Source organism: Nylanderia fulva, unplaced genomic scaffold (assembly GCF_048542155.1).
Source record: "Nylanderia fulva isolate GAGA-0341 unplaced genomic scaffold, ASM4854215v1 Scaffold2, whole genome shotgun sequence".
NCBI lineage: Eukaryota > Metazoa > Arthropoda > Insecta > Hymenoptera > Formicidae > Nylanderia > Nylanderia fulva.
The window spans coordinates 6516450-6534046 of record NW_028190263.1 but is presented as its reverse complement, the minus strand read 5'-3'; the positions used below and the strand labels follow the sequence as shown (position 1 = coordinate 6534046).

At 28.9% G+C, this 17597-nt stretch overlaps 1 protein-coding gene and 1 long non-coding RNA gene across 5 annotated transcripts; one reads left to right on the top strand and one right to left on the bottom strand.

Annotated features, from left to right (window-relative positions):
• Positions 1 to 1669: 1669 nt before the first annotated feature.
• On the top strand, positions 1670 to 17575 carry LOC114942927 (serine/threonine-protein phosphatase 4 regulatory subunit 4). Of its 4 annotated transcripts, XM_029318414.2 has the most exons (18): positions 1670 to 1804; positions 1993 to 2072; positions 4577 to 4827; positions 4964 to 5037; positions 5358 to 5464; positions 5742 to 5971; positions 6106 to 6228; positions 6348 to 6451; positions 6690 to 6881; positions 6956 to 7117; positions 7192 to 7374; positions 7448 to 7894; positions 7985 to 8096; positions 8324 to 8363; positions 8492 to 8562; positions 8831 to 8876; positions 11830 to 13284; positions 13538 to 17575. In XM_029318414.2, exons 1-18 carry the CDS (start codon positions 1748 to 1750, stop codon positions 13566 to 13568), a joined length of 3765 nt encoding a protein of 1254 aa, XP_029174247.1. In that variant the 5' UTR covers positions 1670 to 1747; the 3' UTR covers positions 13569 to 17575. The 4 variants fall into 4 exon arrangements, with proteins under 4 accessions (XP_029174247.1, XP_029174246.1, XP_029174251.1 ...); XM_029318413.2 differs by having other exon boundaries at positions 1671 to 1804; positions 11830 to 17575; XM_029318418.2 differs by having other exon boundaries at positions 1673 to 1804; positions 12334 to 17575.
• Positions 9174 to 11018, bottom strand: LOC146723430 (uncharacterized). Its single transcript, XR_014924575.1, has 2 exons — positions 9362 to 11018; positions 9174 to 9299 (listed from the first exon to the last, which is right to left on the bottom strand). It is a non-coding gene; the product is annotated as an uncharacterized LOC146723430 (long non-coding RNA).
• Positions 17576 to 17597: the final 22 nt, after the last annotated feature.

Sequence of the window (17597 nt, the reverse complement as noted above, 5' to 3'; positions counted from 1 at the left end):
ACCATGACATAAGATATTGCAATTTTTTTTACAATTTATATGACATGAAATCAAAATAATATATGTTTTGAGATATATATAAAAATGTTACCAAATAATATTTAGTCAACAAACTTTTATTTTAAAGGACAATTAATGACAAATTGGTTAAATATGTTCTTTTTTATTTTTATATGGTCAATATTACTATTTTTCTTTTTATAAAGTCAATACTTAAATTATAAGATTTCTGATGTGACTGAGTGTTGTAACTTGTTACACATGTATTTGCATACATTTGTATGGATGGCATATTATATGTATTGTTATACACATGGATGTGACCACAAATTTTCAACTAAGTGTGACTAATGTGTTATAAATTAGATAATTACATATGTCATATTAATGCAGTGCCATGATACAAGATACAATTTTTTTTTATATAAAGATATGTAATCAAAATCAACCTAACTCAGTGTAACTTGCCATGCATGTTTTTGCATACACTTGTTATACACTTGTTATACACACAGATGGCTACAAATTTTCAAATACGTGTGACTAATGTGTGATCTTTGTGTGTTATAAATTAAATAATTACATGTCGTATTAATGCAGGACTATGACATAAGATATTGCAATTTTTTTTTACAATTTATATGACATGAAATCAAAATAATATATGTTTTGAGATATATATAAAAATGTTACCAAATAATATTTAGTCAACAAACTTTTATTTTAAAGGACAACTTCACAGTATTATTAGAATGCATTCAGAAACTATGATGACTGATAAGTGAATAGTTTGGAAGGAATTTTTAATTATATATATATATATATATATATATATATATATAATATATATAGTTTATTTTCATAGTATATTGAAGTTTTCTTCATACTGAAACAAAGAATAAATGTAAATCGAGTTACTTAATCTAGATAAGATAGACGTACCATTATTCTACTTCACAGTCAAATGATTATTCTACAGACGTATTATGTATTTTGTATTCCATACAAAATTCTTAATATTTGTTTATGATTATTTCGGACATGTATTTTATTTTACATATTAACATTGATTTGTTTTTGCTTTATTAATATTCGTTTCATGACCAACTGATATGAGCTTAAATAGATAATACTTAGAGTATACACAAACATCTTATTTTTATCTTATACAATGTATATTAAGATTATATACATATTTGAGTATATAATCAATACAATTGCAATTATATGTCTAATAAAACTTGAAGTAAAGCGTAATACGAATTTATTAAAAGTATCTTAAGTATCTTAAGTTTCATATATATTCAAATTTATTTTGTAAAATTGACAAAATATATTTTCAAAGACAAATAATTATTTTATTGCATAACAACACCTGCTGAGATAAGTTGTAGAAATCTCTACTTATAAAATAAAAATAAAATATTGTTATTTTACATTGTGTAAGATAGCACGATTGGCATATTATATATATAGTTAAGTTTTTTTTAGTTTATATATAAAACTGAATTTAAATTGCACATATAGTATTCTTTGTTATAAAAATATATAACTTTATACTTTTAATATATAAAATATACTACATTAATTTAGATATTATTTAATTCATAATTTTTTATATTTCTGCTTATGTTAAATTAACTTGCAATATTCATCAATAATGATTCTTTTGTTCTCAATAAGGATAAAATGTTAATAAGGTTATATAAAATTACAAAAGATAGGAGCAAAATCATATGGATAAATCATGGAACTCGAAGAGTTTGCGAGCCTTCAGTTAGATAAACCATTACCTGATGTGAGGGTATGTAATATTTATTGATATTGTCAACATTAATATCTTTATTATACAAGATTTATGAATTTTGTAAAAAAAAATACTTATTAGCCAAAGAGCATTTGAAAACTTCCTCTTCAAATATTAATCTTAATGATCTTCCAGTGCGATTTAATTTCATGCTTCATCAGTTTTATTCAAACATCCTTATATAGAATGAAGAACAGCTGCGAAAGCACACCTTGGATGTTAACTTGGAAAGGAGACCTATAGATAGGGCACTTCATATTCTTTTGTAAGTAGATTACACGTCTTAAATATCTCAATTACACGTAAAAAAAAATATATTTTAAGGTAATTTTTTGAAAATTATTTAAAAATAAATTCTTGATTCGATATTTAATGTCTCATTTTGTTTTATCACGATCAATATTTTTTTTATTCTAATTATAAATATAATTATATTTTTATTAATTGCTTTTTAATCCATGTAAAATTCAATTTGAATATTTTTTTAAATATTTCGAAAATTTTATAATTGAGCGGAACACAAACTCTCTTTAATCTTACAAGTTATTATAAAATTTTATCCTCGAGCTTCTATGACGGAGTAGTTTTGCATACATCGACTAGTTACCTTGATCGAAAATACGTAATTTGCTTCCGATTATCGAATCAAGGTCGACAACGCATTAATTAAGTCTCGCGAACGAGAGATTTTAGAGTAGCAGATATTTCTTCAATTAAATGTAACGCGATGCGGTAATTTAATTTACGATTTTCGATAATCGTATCTTTAATAAGTGTATCTATATATATAAAAGGAATAATCGACATCTTTATGAAGGGGGGGGGGGATATTTATTATAATTATATATCGCATGATTTTAATATTTCAGATACATATGATTGTAGATAAGCTTGTTATTTATTTAATTTGTTATTCATAATTAAGATGAGGCTATTATTATAAAACTAAAATAAGATAGTATCAGTATAGAAATCAGTATCAGTATATAGATGAATTTTGCCGAAATATTGAAACAAATTTTAAAAGCATATTTTTCTAATAGAATAGTCATCAACAATTTAATTGCAATATTATCTTAAAATTAAATTTTAAATAAAGTTTCATTTTTATATATATATACATAAATAATTTTGAACGCATATTTAAACACTTGAGTACTTTTCTGATATCATGCATTCTCGCGGAGAACGCGCGTTTTACAAATCGGTGTATTTTTCGAGAAGCGTGATTGTAATAAACAATCTCCGTGACGATGTATTTTTTTTCCCCGATGCGTCGTAGCAGCGCATCGGATTGCAGGATGACGCGATCGTTAAATCATCTTTTGTGTCGCATACCGGGAATTACGCAACGACGACGCCCTCGGCGCATGTACATAGTGCATATACATATGCATGATCGCGTGACGCGACGTACCTTTTCACCACCCAGTACGTGGGCCGCGCGTTCGGCTCCGCTCGGCCCGACTCGGCCGCGCTCGCGTCACATCGACGGCAAATCAGATACAATCGATAGCGTCGAAGAATCGCGGAACGGGAGAGGCGGCCGCTGCCTCACTTCACTCGCGTCCAGCTGTCAGTCGTGTTCCCTCGCACTCTCGCGTCGTGTCGCGTGTTCCTCGCGTGTTCTGTCATGTCATGAGTGCGTGTCGCGTCGACGTAAAGGAGACCCATTGCCGATTCATCATCCGCGATCACACCCGCGTTTACGCTGGCCGCGACATCGATGAATAAGATGCGCCTTGAAAATGTTGCAAGAGGGAGATGAAGCCCTGTACGAGATCGCGTCCGATCCGTAAGTGACATAATAGTGACAGTAGGCGATATTATGTGTACTTTTTTTTCTGTCGCAATGAGAGTCTCGTCGCACGTAATCAATCACCCTGAGCTTCACCCTCGCTCGGAGTTTGTCACCCTCCTTATCTCGCGTTCTAGACACGCGCGCGCGCGCGCACGCGATCTCCTAAAAATAACGCGCCTTCGTTCAAGGAGCGTCCTGTCCTGTCGTAGTAAACCGTGCTAATTATAGTCCTTTAAAGAGATGGATAAAGGGACGAGAGACATTCCCCTCTATGAGAGTATCGTAACGTGTCAAGGAGCGATGACAGGATTATCAGAGGTTCACGGAACCCCCGAGATTTTTAGGTTAACTGGTCCTCCTACGACGCTCGTTTTTTAAATATATAATGATTTTAAATGATATTTTGCCGAGATACTTTAGTTGTTTTTATTATATTGATTTTCCTTCGATGGAGACTTTGGAAATTTTCGATGAACTTTTATGAGCGGTTTGATCGATGTAATTGACAAAATGATTTAGTCGATAATTTATGTTATGTTCAAGAGAGCAAAATTGAATCACATTTCTTTAAATTTTCGATATCTTTTTTAAATATTTGCTTTAGATTAGCTCACATGTAGTCGAAATTATAATCTTGTTATCAACGACTTTCTGTTTCTTTCTCATCAATTGAGTGAACGGGTATTATAAGATAGAAGTTTATCTGTTATAAAGTATAAGTGGTTTTTTTTCTTTTTTTCACAAAATTAAAACATATATCCTATTTTTGAAATGTGAGAAAACTCAGAACTGAGAACAATTGTCTACAATCATTAATTAAATTACTATTGTCACATTATTACTACTATATATTTAAGATGATAGCATGACACGTATATATAATTTATCATACAAATTGAAAACGAGTGAAATATTGCAGTTTCATCATTTTAATTCAGGTTTTCTAAATATTTAAATTTTGTTTTCAGGAAGGGAGAAGAAATCCAAAAACTTAGTGTTATACAAAGTCTACCAAGTCTTCTAGCTACCGACACACAATCATGTATGTCTCGAGTGGTACCTAAGATGCAGCAGTCTCTGGCTACTGCATCAACCGAGTTTCACATAGCAGCATCATCTACCTTTAAAACAATTTTAGAGCAAAAGCTTGTCAGCCATAATGTTTTCAGTCAGACATTCCTTCAAAGTATATTAAATTCTCTGGAGAGTCGTGATCCAGGTAAACACATCTTAATTAACTAAAGTAATAATAATTGCTATTTTACAAAATGCAAAATTTTACAGTTAAAAATATTAAATATTATCTTTGCATTTTCATCTCACTCTAATTCACTTTGTATATATGAATGTTAAAGTTATCTGTCACGCATGGTTGGAAACCTTACTGGATGTGATAGAGTTACTGCCGGTAGAAGTCATAAGAGTACAGGTTTGTAAAGGCAATCTTTAGAAATTGATCTATTTAATATTCTATTACAGTCAGATAGATGGAAAGAATATACTATATGTGCTTTCAATTTATTTAGTGTATATAAAATATATTTATATCAGCAAACAATTTTATAAAAAAAGTAATGTGTAAGAAAGTAGAATAGTAAAATACAATTATAATTTGCAGATTGAAAATTAACAAGCACTGTAGCTTAATAATTAAAACATTAAATTATTATCTAAATGTAATAAAATAGATTTTTTTTATATACTTATGTGTAACAAATTATTGGGTAACAAAAATACTTTTACATACAGATTCTTCCATTGACTATAAGTAAAGGACAGTTGTCGCAACCTGTCTATTCCAGGATAACATGCAGCAGATTATTGGGAAAGATTTGCACGAGATTTGATTCTGCTATGTGAGTATATTATTCATATATTTTTTGTTATTTTATATACATATCTTTCATGATTGTAGCATGTATAATAAACAATTTTTATGTGAAATAATATGTTTTTAAGACTATTTTCTAAATAATTTAAATCATATTTAATTGTTCATTATTATATTCTCGTACTGTAATATAAAAAAGTGCTAGAAATTTACATTTTATTGTTTAAATAATTTATAATTTATTGCTTTTGCGAGTTCTACTTGATAAATAAATCATTACATAACATACAAATTGTTGTCAGGATACAAAAGGAAGTTCTACCTACGGTACACTCTCTCTGCCAAGATGTAAATAGCGACGTGCGCGCTAATATTTGTTTGCAATTACGTTTCGTTGCGGAGGGCCTCGGTGCTGAGTCTGTGAAACCTGCTTTACTACCGTCTCTAGTAGAATTAGCAAGTGACGAAGAAAGCAATGTAAGATATGCCTCTGTACAGACAATAGTGTATTTACTACCTCATCTTCAGGAAGGTGAGTTTTATATGATATTTTAATGAACTATTTTAGGATAACTTTTAAAGGATAAATTATATAGAAGAGAGGAATATCTATGTTGACCTTGATATAGCAAAAATTAATTCAAATATAAATTTATATGTTTATAGATACAATAAAAAATATAATAGCACCGCTTGTTAAAAAGCTATGTGAAAATGCAGCTAAATCAGAAGATAATGTGATATGTATAATAGCTCAAGAATTGGGAAAGCTTGTACTTGGCCTAGAAAGTAAGAGAAATTATTTTTGTATTTATGTTGGCAGCACATAGTTGTTTGCCATTTAAATAATAATATTTAAGCAGCAATTAAAAATGATATATACTTATATATAATAAATATAATTTTAGAGTGTTTAACTACATCAGAAAAAAAATGGTTCTTAAAATACTTTCAACAACTTGCACAAATAGGAATACTATTACCGAAGAAAGAGAAGCCACAATTTACATTTGTAAGTATTTAAATTTTATAAATCAAGTATGGAATTTTCATTAAATGAATATATATATATATATATATATATATATATATATATATATATATATAATATATAGATTATGTAATAATTTATTAGCATATACTTTGTAAATATAAAATATAAATTATAAATATATAAATGTATTTTTATAAATTATCTTCTGTAAATTGATTGACATATTTTTTAATTGTATTTTATTTTAATTTTGTAGATTAGCAGCAGTCCTACACAAGATGAAAGATATGTTGAATGTAGAAAACATTGTGCATTTAATTTGCCTGCAATGTTTATTTTTATATCAAGCTCTTCAGAAGATGTGAATGCATTACTTACAACGTTTGATGCATTAGCAAGTGATCATTATTATATGGTTCGGAGAACTGTTGCATGTGGAATTCATGAAGTAAGATTAAGTATGTTATGCTTACTAAATTATTATAACAATATGTATATATACAGTAAAATAATAATTTGTAGGTAGCGAAGGTTTTAGGACCGAAGAGTGCACAACAGATAAGAGGAAATTTCATAAAATTATTGAAAGATGATTCGGAGGAAGTGCTTCAAGGATTAATTCCACATATAGGATTGACGTTGGAATGTTTAACCGAAAATCAAACTATTCGAACAGATAGAGTGGTAATTAAATTTTATAACACCGTTTAAATTTAAAATAATTCATTTATTTTAAGCTGTTGTATTGTCTGTCATAGGATTCTACTCTCATGGAAATAGGTAAAGCCTTGTTAAAGTGTGAAGCCAAAGTCGCAGGTACACATAATTGGAGACTGGCATCGTTGATGCATGCGCAGTTAGAAATTTTGCCTAAATGTTTTCCCAGTGATTTTATATACTCGTACTTTGTGCCAATGGCTTTCTCCAGAATTTTGCACGCAGTGAGTATATAACATTTTGTTCTTATTGAAAGTATTATAGGTTTAATAATTAGTATTAATTCCAAAATTTTAGCGACCGATACCGGTACGTCTTGCTGCAGGAATACTTTTTCTTGTCCTTCTACGATACAACATGAAATCTATACAAAGAGCAGAACTACGTAATAGACTCATTACGGATTTAGCTAATAATCTTGATTGTTATGTGAGAATGATGTTTGTCCGTATGATGATTGAAGCGCTGGAAATCTTTTCTTCCGTTTACTTTAAGGAACATTTTTTCAATGTTGTATTAAGCCTGGCCGAAGATCCGGTAGCTAACATAAGAATGAAAGTAGTATCTTTACTGCCACAACTAAAAAGTCAGCTGTGGATACCAACTGATAAAAAATTACTGACATCGTTGGAGTCAATTGTGAGGCATTTGGTTAACAACGAAAAAGATAGAGACGTACTATTTATTTTAAAAAGCGTCACTCAAAAATTAGACGAAATGGATGTCAAGTATGAAGGCCAGAGTGTAAGTAATTTAATAATAAAAAACAAGTGTGTGTTAACTATATGAGATATATATATATATTTTTTTTTCTGAATACAATTTTTTGTTTAGTTAACAACGAAGCTTACTAAACAAGACATAGAAGATGCCAAAAGATTGGAAGAAGAGAAGAAATTGTCGGGTGTAGGTGTAGGAAAATCGACTGGAACTATAGTAAAGAAAGGTATTGATAAACATAATCTTGCATAATATTTTGTTTTTATTGCAGAATATATATTTTTACTCTTATTTAATATTTTATATTCCATATATAGAAATTAATAGACAATTTTTTTTCATTTTTAAAGATAATTAAAATCTTATGAAGTAATAGAGATTATTGTTAATCATTAACTAGAAATAAATGTCTAAGATTTATATATCGATAAGAGTGTGTTATATTTTTTACAGGTTGGACGAGAACAGGAACAGATGGTTCTGCAAGAGGATTGTAAGTTCAAAATTTAAATTTATTAATTGAGATAATAAAATAAAAAAATATCTATCTTTAATTTGTCAGAAATTATACTATTGTATTATTATTTATTATTAAATCTATGTGTGCAATCTATGTTTCAGGCAATCAAAAGGTGAGCGTCCACTGATGAACAATGAAGCATCATACGAAACAAAGTTGTTATTAATGAAATGTAAGCAACTTATATTATTTAATGATAACAGAAATTGAGAAGCGGAAATCTGTGTCCAAGTAACCCTGTCGTCTCTATTGCAAGCCCAAGCCATTTTTTAAAGTACAAATCTTTGTTTTGTGTTAACTATTAAAGAGAGCAATTAAAAATTTTAGTTAACTAAAAATTGAGTTATCTAAAAATGAAAGGAATAAAAAAATATTGATAACAAAAGTAATCGTGATAAAATTTCTTTAACTCGTTTTAACTAAAATTTAATGTTTTACAGATGGAGCTGCACCATCGCGTCAAACAGTCGAAAGCTTAAAAACAAGGTAAGCAAAATTTAACATAATAAAATTCCAAAGCTACATTACAAAATAAATGCATGTTTAAAAATAACCTAATTAATTATGATTAATTAATGAAAGGCTCGTATAAATTAAACAAAATTAAACAATCATATATAGTAGGCCAACTAAACGAGCAAATAAATAAGATGTAAAAAATTTTTTTATTAATAGTTAAATCATTAAATTAACATTCCGTTACAGAATCGATATAAATTGTAAACGTTTCGACTGCACTACAGTCTTTATCAATACATAAAAATTAAATATTAAAATATAAAGTTAGATGTTAAAAATACAAAGTTAGTTAAATATTAAAATATAAAATTGAAACGATTCTTCGCTGTTGACCAATAGATATGCAAGGCGATTGGTCTGAGATGCCAAGTTATGCGATATTTGAGCATGCTACGGATATAATACGCGAATTAAATCAATGTCAGAAAAAATTAAAAAATCTTTCAACTTACATTATCGTTTTAACAAGTCCTTTTCCCCGATATTTCAAGTGTGTGTTGCGAAGTCTGAATACCAAATGTCAAAATAGAGAGCGTGATGTATTTATTTATTACCAATGTTTTTTCTAAATTATGATTCAGCAAATTTTTTAAGTATGTCAAAATAACTACTGTCTAACAATTCGGTGTCTGTATTTAAATTAATTCCATTTTTCTGTTCTTTAATGTGGATCATTTCAGATATTAGTCTTTTTTGGTAATTCTTTTCATGATCCATAATTTTAATATTGTCCCAGTCAAATGTATGTTGTTCGTTTAGAATGTGTTCCGTGATAACCGAATGTCTAGCAGAGTCTAATTTAATATTATTTTTATGTTCTTTAAGTCTCGTTCCTAACTGTCTTTTTGTCTGTCCGACATATGTGGCGTCACAATCGTTGCAATTCAATTTGTAAATAACGTTAGAATTCGTGGGGCAATTATTTTTGTCCTTTTGAACTCTTATGAAGTCATTTAATTTTTTAATGCAACGATATCCTACCACTACGTCAGGTCTTCTTATTGCTGAAGCAACTTTCTCAGATATTGATTCTATATATGGTATGACAAAATATTTAATGTTAGTATTAGTATTATTAGTATCTGTTATATTGTTATTATTAGGCTTGTTAAATTTCTTAGTTGAGAGATTTTTTAATCTGCGTTTTATTTCTGTGAAAATTAGATCAAGAGGATAACCGTTGGATAGCAAAATGTTAATAGCTTTCTCTATATTTTTTTTGTGAAATTGCGGATGTGATAGTAATAAAGCTCTATCTACCAAGTTATAAATTGTTCCTATTTTATGACAAGTCGGATGATTTGAAAAAAATGAAAGTAATCTACCTGAGAATGTCTTTTTGTGATACCAATCTAAATAAATTTTGTTATCTATTACTTTGATCATTATGTCTAAAAAGCTTATACAACGATTATCCTCCTTTTCCAATGTAAATTGTAGTCTATCGTTATAATTGTTGAATTCGTTCAAAACATATGTAATATTGTCAGCGGAAGTGCATAAAATAATGTCGTCTACATAACGGAAATAGAAAGTCATTTCGCAATTTAAATTACTAATTACTGATGTTTCCAAGTCCTGCATGACTATATCGGCAATGATCGGAGAAAGTGGGGAACCCATAGGAGTCCCATAAATTTGTTTGTAAGTTATGTTATTAAAAGTGAAAAATGTAGAAGTTAATATAAATTTTATCATACCTATGAATTCATTTTTGGGAATCTTTGTGTGTGACTCTATAAAATGCCATCTATTATTGATACCGTTTAATGCAAGATCTACGGAAACATTAGTAAATAATGAAACAACGTCCAATGAAGCTATTATGTCGGTATCTTGTATTGTTTTCCCTGATAGAATGTTGCATATATCAAAACTGTTATTTACAAAACTGTCCGCTCTAGGAAGGCTATCTTTTAAAATTTTATGAAAGAAAGAAGCAATATTATATAGAGAAGTATTTATTGAGGAAACTATTAATCTAAAAGGAATATTTTCCTTGTGGATCTTGGGGAGCCCATAAGCTTTAGGAAGAAGAGAGTCGCTTGAAAATAAATAATAATATTCTTTTTTGTTGATGAAGTCTTTTTTCAACCATTTTTTTAAACAAATATTGAGGTCTTTTTCTATTTTTGTTGATGGATTGTTTTTAACTATGGTATACGTAGAATCGTCTTCTAGGAGACTCTCAACTTTTTTTATATAAAATTCTTTTTCTAGTGCGACTGTAATGCTGCCTTTATCTGCTCTGGTAAATAAAATATTAGGATTTTGATTGCAGAATTTAATTGTGTCTTTATGCATGTGAAATAATTTTTCTTGTATGTCCGTTTTTTTGTCGTTATTGTTTAAAAATAATGAAAATTGTGGAATGGCAGCATTACGAATCGAAGTAAGATTTCTGATCCCGTTAGAATTGCTTTCTATATCTTTGATGAATTCGTGTATAGCTACTTTTTTATTTAATTTAACTGGGAGACTAAATTCACCTCCCAATTGTAATAGATTGGTTACATTGGGGGGAATTTTTTTATCAGTCAAATTAATAAACCATTTCTGGTTAGTTTGTTGTAAAGGGTTATGTGTAGCATAACGAAAACTGTTGGCAGAAACAGTGTTATCAACAATATTTGTCGAAGATGTTGTTTTTAATTCGATAGGATCAATATTTTTAATGTACTCTGTTGCGTATTATAGTGCGTATTATATCCGTAGCATGCTCAAATATCGCATAACTTGGCATCTCAGACCAATCGCCTTGCACACTCAAATTGCAAAATTGTACAAATTATTGATGGCCAAGAATTCTATTACACTTTATGTATTATATAAATTACTGTTCACTAATAGTAAAAGTCAGCATTCTATTAAGCTTCATAACAAAATTTAACTGCAATTTATGCCCGCTTTGTTCTAACAGAATTCTACTAACGCAACCTTGGGAAAGAGTAGAATATTTCAATTCTCATACTAACACATCGCATCTTAACTTTGAGAATGGATCGTCCAATGATTATATCACGCAAAAGCTGCAATGTAACTGCTCCAAGTTAGCCGTATTCCAGGCTCTCTTGCAATTGCCGGATACGTGCGAGCAAGAATATAAGAGCAGCGACGTTTCCCAATGTGGTTCGTATTACGATACCGACGACGATCGTGCAAAGTTTCGAAAGCAGCCGATTCAAGCGAGCGAATATAATAACTCTTCTGCTTCCGCTTCGTCAAAACCTTTCCTTCTGTCGTTTGTAAAAGAAGATAATACAGAGCAAGAGTCGCAGCAGCAGCATTCCCTACTAACGGGGCGGGATTACTCGCGTGAATTACCTAACATTACTAACATCGGCGACAAGGACAGAACGCCGAACTTCGCCGGTCTGAGAGCACTGACGGACGCGGCTCACTATAACTCTTGTTGGGCTTTTAGCTCTATGCCGGAAATACCCTTGATGCAGTCCGACGATGAATTCTTAGTGGACGCCGGTATCAGGATACCTACGCAATTCTCCACTTCCCCAAGCGCATCTAAAATCCCGCATTTGCAAGATTTCATCACCACGAGGAGACGATCAAACAACAGCACGGTTCGACCTAGGCGAGGCAGCGTGAATTTCGACAAGCCCCAAGAGCCCAAGTTTAAGAGACATTCCTCTGTTGAATACGAGGACTGCATGAAACGTAGAACGAGTGAAAATGATGACCCGTCGATGAGAAGCACTTCGATAGATTACGAGGAAGGTTTGCAGCAGCGTAACATGTTGAAGAAGAATCTCGGTAGTGATCGGCAGTTGTCTAAGATTAAAAGATATTCCGCGCCGTACGGAAGAGCTAGATTCGGATGGGACGCCGGCCAAGAGAGATCTCTGGACGATAAATTTAAGAGAAATTCCTTGATACTTGATAAGGACAATTTAAGATTTGCCAGCTCCAAGTGCGTGCTAGATCGCACGAAACGTCATTCCACGAATTTTAGCTTGAGGCTACCCGATTCTACTAAAGAAACGAAGCAAAACTTCAAACGTCTCAGTCTGGAGGAACAGACAACGGTACGTCGAGTTATAAAGGGATACTTCTCAACATTGGATGTGAACCATAATCAAGGTCTTAGCAAAATCCCCTTGAGAAATGTCGGGTCCCGTAGCAGAACCGCCCCCGCTACTAGAGCATCAAGCCCTGTACACGTGGAATCGCGATTGAGATTCGACTCGATCGAGAACTGTGATGACATACCAAGTTCTACTACTAGCGACAGACATTTAAGTAGATTTAGCTCGAGCGACGAGGAAGTCGACAAATTGTGTAGGATGCTGTTACATTCACAAACGGAGAATGTTATGGCACAGAGTAGTACAAGCGGAACACCAAGGAGTAGAGGAAGGTATCCTATTCATTTGTTAATGAAGAAATTATAAAACGTATTTTTTTTTGCCTGTTAGCTATCTTTTATATAATTTCTATATAACTTCTTCTATGACTGCATTTAACTACTATATGTTTATTTTCATATGCAGATTTGCAAATTTATTTAAAACAGGGCTAAATGAACTGGCGATAATACATAGCAGCTTTGAAATTTCTTCGCAAAATTTATGATTGAATATAAATTTGATTTCACGTGATTAATTTTTCAGCACCACAAACGTACAACGCTGTTGCAAGTAAGCGGATAAGATTCTTATAATATTGAATGTCCGAAATTGTAAGCTATGATGTTATTTACGGTATTAATATACATTTTTATTTATTTTTAAAACTATAATGTACACATATGGTTGTATACTACCATTCTTTCAAATCTAAAATCACATATCTTAATGTAGAATATCATCGATGATTCTGATTCTGAAATAAGAGATTCCAAGAGAAATCACAAATAGTATAAATAATAAAATTACAATATCTGGAACGTTACGGCCATATAAGAATTATTTTGAGAATGTGTACAAACTTAAATTGCATATTGGCACTAATGAACTTTAGTTTGCAATGCATGATAACTTTATATATGTCCTAATTATATTAGCACATATTTATTATTATCATTGTTTCTAATTCATATGCTCTAAACAGGGTATATTTTTATAATTCATCGAGTAACTACAATTTTTCTGCATTGTGCCTTTTCTACGCATTAGTAGTTTGCATTATTTATTTAACATAATGCAGGTATCTGTATATAAAGTCTCATTTTACGTATTATTCTTAATTTATGGAATATTTTCTATCCGATTAATAATATTTAGAATCATATTAAGAAGATTCTCTCAAAAAGTCTTGATATTTTATTTGGTATTTTTAATTTGAAATTTTATGTGCATAATTATTTATATAAGTAGTTTTGTGAAATGTTTATTGGCGAAAAGAGATGCGTTTTAAGAATGTTTAGACTTAATATAAAATTAATTGCCTATGAAATGGCCCTATGTACTTATATAAGTAAAGTAATATTATATTGATTTTTTTAGTAATTTTTTTATTATTTGCTAAATCAAATTATGAAGAGAAAAATATGCACGCTTATTTCGAGAAAGACTGTTTTTTAGATTCTGCGATTTAAAATTATAGATAAAAAAATCAGAAGGAGTGATATTTCATTTATATTTTATTTGAAAGATACAATATGTTTAATAATATTGGCCTCTAACACACTAAGGCTATAATTTCTAATAGTATTAAAAATGGTTGTTATTAAGAGAATGAGTTATTCTAGATTTTAGGAGAAAACATTACTAAATGAAAATATTAAATTTATTATAATAGCGAGCGCTAGAATCTAGTCTGCATAGATATAATCTATGGAAGATCTGGAAGGATATAGTCATGATTTAAGAAGAAACAATTTGTTATTTTTATTTAGTTTACACTTTTATGTTACCAGCTATATACATATATAAAATTTGAACGTATGTATTTAGTTCAATTCGTAGATCTCAAATTATGACTATATTTTCCCAATATATGTACATTCAGAGTGTCCAATTAATGGTGAATATTTTTGGAACAATGCAAAGTATTATCAGTTTTTCTATTTTTCAAATGTATGGTTTGTCGGAATCCTTTTTAGGAATTGAGAGAAGATTTACATTAATAAATGCTTTAGAATTTTTACATTGATATTTTTTTAAGTTATATTTTTCTTTGTATACACAAATATTTTGTGCACAAACTATTGTGATTTCAACGAGATTTTAAATAGATAAAATTTTGCATTTTAATTTTAATTACATGCTGCATTTTCATCAAGAAAAACATCTTCTTACATGACAGAAAAGATTCCATTAAATCATAAGTTTAAAAAAGAAGAAAATCTACTTTGCATTTTTATAAAAATGTATAAACTTCTGATATTTTTATTAAAGTCTCTTATAAGAAAGAGACATATATGCATCTAGAGCATTTAAAAAATTGTTTTTAATTTTCTTGCTGCTAGTGTTGCCTATTTTATTGCTATATATACATATAAATTAAGTTTAAAGAAATATAAAATGCGATTTGTCCTAATAAAAAAAGCAAAAGAATTTAAGTAAGTTATAAAAAAAGGAAAAAACTTTAGGTTATATAAAGTTTGCATCAATTCTATATTGGATATGTTAATAAGTCTTAATTGAGCTTTTAAATATAATTGATCGAAAAATTTTTAAACCAAAGAGAAGTGTTAATAATACATGTTAACGAGGTACAAAGTTTCGAAGGCATTATATACTTGTATATACAAAATATCTTTCAAAAGATGTATAGACGATTATATTATTATTGAATTATTTTTACGTTAAAAATTTAAACTTACTAATTAAATTCTTAACAATTGAGATAATAATATATAAAAGAATTATCTTCTGTTCGATTTATTATGTTTTGGATATAAAAGATTACATTTTATTTTTTTTTAGTTTGATTTTTGAAAGCAAATTAATTTAAATTAAGAATTTTTTAATTTAATATATTTCTTTATTCGAAATTAAAATTGTTTTAAATTTCGTGGTTGAAATTATTACATTAAGGGTTTGACATTTTTTTAAAGAAATGGATAGTCTTATTTTATTATATCTTTTTTAAATATATTTTGTATATATTGTACTTGTATGTATGTGTACATGTATATACACATATATACACATTATATTATTTTATTAAACTTTACAGTATGCAAGTGCCATTGAATTTATTAAAAAAGTTTCAATTGCGCATATATGATTATATTAGTATTTTATTATAAAATATATTATTATATAGCATAATGATCAGAGTTTATATAGATTTACAATAAGGTTTAGGAACAAACAATTGTTTACATATATGCGATTTAATTTGTATTATATGTAAGATTGTCGTATGATAATTTTTTCATTGTTTCTTTTATACATGTATAAATATCTACTGATGCAAAATTATTAGTTACATACAAACGAAAGTCGGATTTGCAACGAATTCTCATGAAAGTGTCGAAAATTTGAAGAGAACACAATTTATTTCTCTGAAATAAATATTATTGATATTAATTTGATATTACATATACAACATACACACATATATATATTGTACCATATGTAAGCATTGCAACTCTTACAAATTATTTTGATAATATATGATATGATTTTAGCACAACTAAATAGTAACAGCTTATAGCTCAGTTAAGTTTATAAGATAATAGAAGATACAAACGACATGAGATAACGACGATTACATAGAACACCAATATTATTAAAGCGCGTATATTCTCACATGTTTAAGATATAAAAAAATTTTTTTGCAATCTAATTTTTGTCTAAATTTATTAATAATTTAAATTCATTATAATCTATTTTTTATGCAAGCGAATATATTCACTGTTTTAGAAAATTTTCGTATATGAAAAATTTACAAATTAGGAAAATATTGATATAAATTATATATTCACATAAGGGAAAAGAGAGAAAAAGCAACGACAAATTTGTGGAGAAAAACAAGTTATCTCGATCGAAGATTATACTTGAATAATAAAAGGATCAAAAAGTGTGTATAGAGATAATGCGATTTTGTCTTTAATCTGTTTAAAAGTACTGCTATTTATTTTTGTACAGATATATAGAAATGTTAAATTAACTTTTGTGCTAGAAAGTAAATAGAGATATAATTATATATATATATATTTATATAGCAAAAGTTTACGCATTGTTATATTGTTTCTGTATGTGGAAGAAAATGATTTATTAAGAGAATGTAACACATGTTATTCGTTATATACATATTTTTTTTTATTTTACATCTTTTTGTCTTTATTAATGAACTTATATTTTTCTGCGAGATTGCGTGACTTTCTTCTAATTAATTTATGTAAATTGTCTTATTTCAAGCGTTATGTATTCTGCATTAGAAAAGAAGTAAACTGTGATGACAAAAAGCTTATTGAATAAAGAAAAAAAGAAAATATTCAAGTTATACTAACGAATATACATATAGAATCGAATATATTTGTGAAACAATATTTTTATTACTCATATTACTCCTATAAAAATAAGAAATATTCGAAATTGTATTTTTGTGAAGTATATCTGTAATAAAAATATAGTTAAATGCGAAAAATAAAGAATGGAGCTATGGATTATTAACAATTGTCAACATTAATTGTGAACATGCTTTAATATGTTACATGCTATATCATTAATAAACCAAGAAGAAGTCTTGTTGAATATTTGATTTATAAAACTTTTA

Coding starts and splice junctions, on each gene's coding strand:
- LOC114942927 (XM_029318413.2), top strand. CDS start 1,748: ATGGAACTCGAAGAGTTTGCGAGCCTTCAGTTAGATAAACCATTACCT. Junction 5,038..5,357: donor TAGAAGTCATAAGAGTACAG/GTTTGTAAAGGC, acceptor TTTTACATACAG/ATTCTTCCATTGACTATAAG. Junction 8,877..11,829: donor GTCGAAAGCTTAAAAACAAG/GTAAGCAAAATT, acceptor TTGTTCTAACAG/AATTCTACTAACGCAACCTT.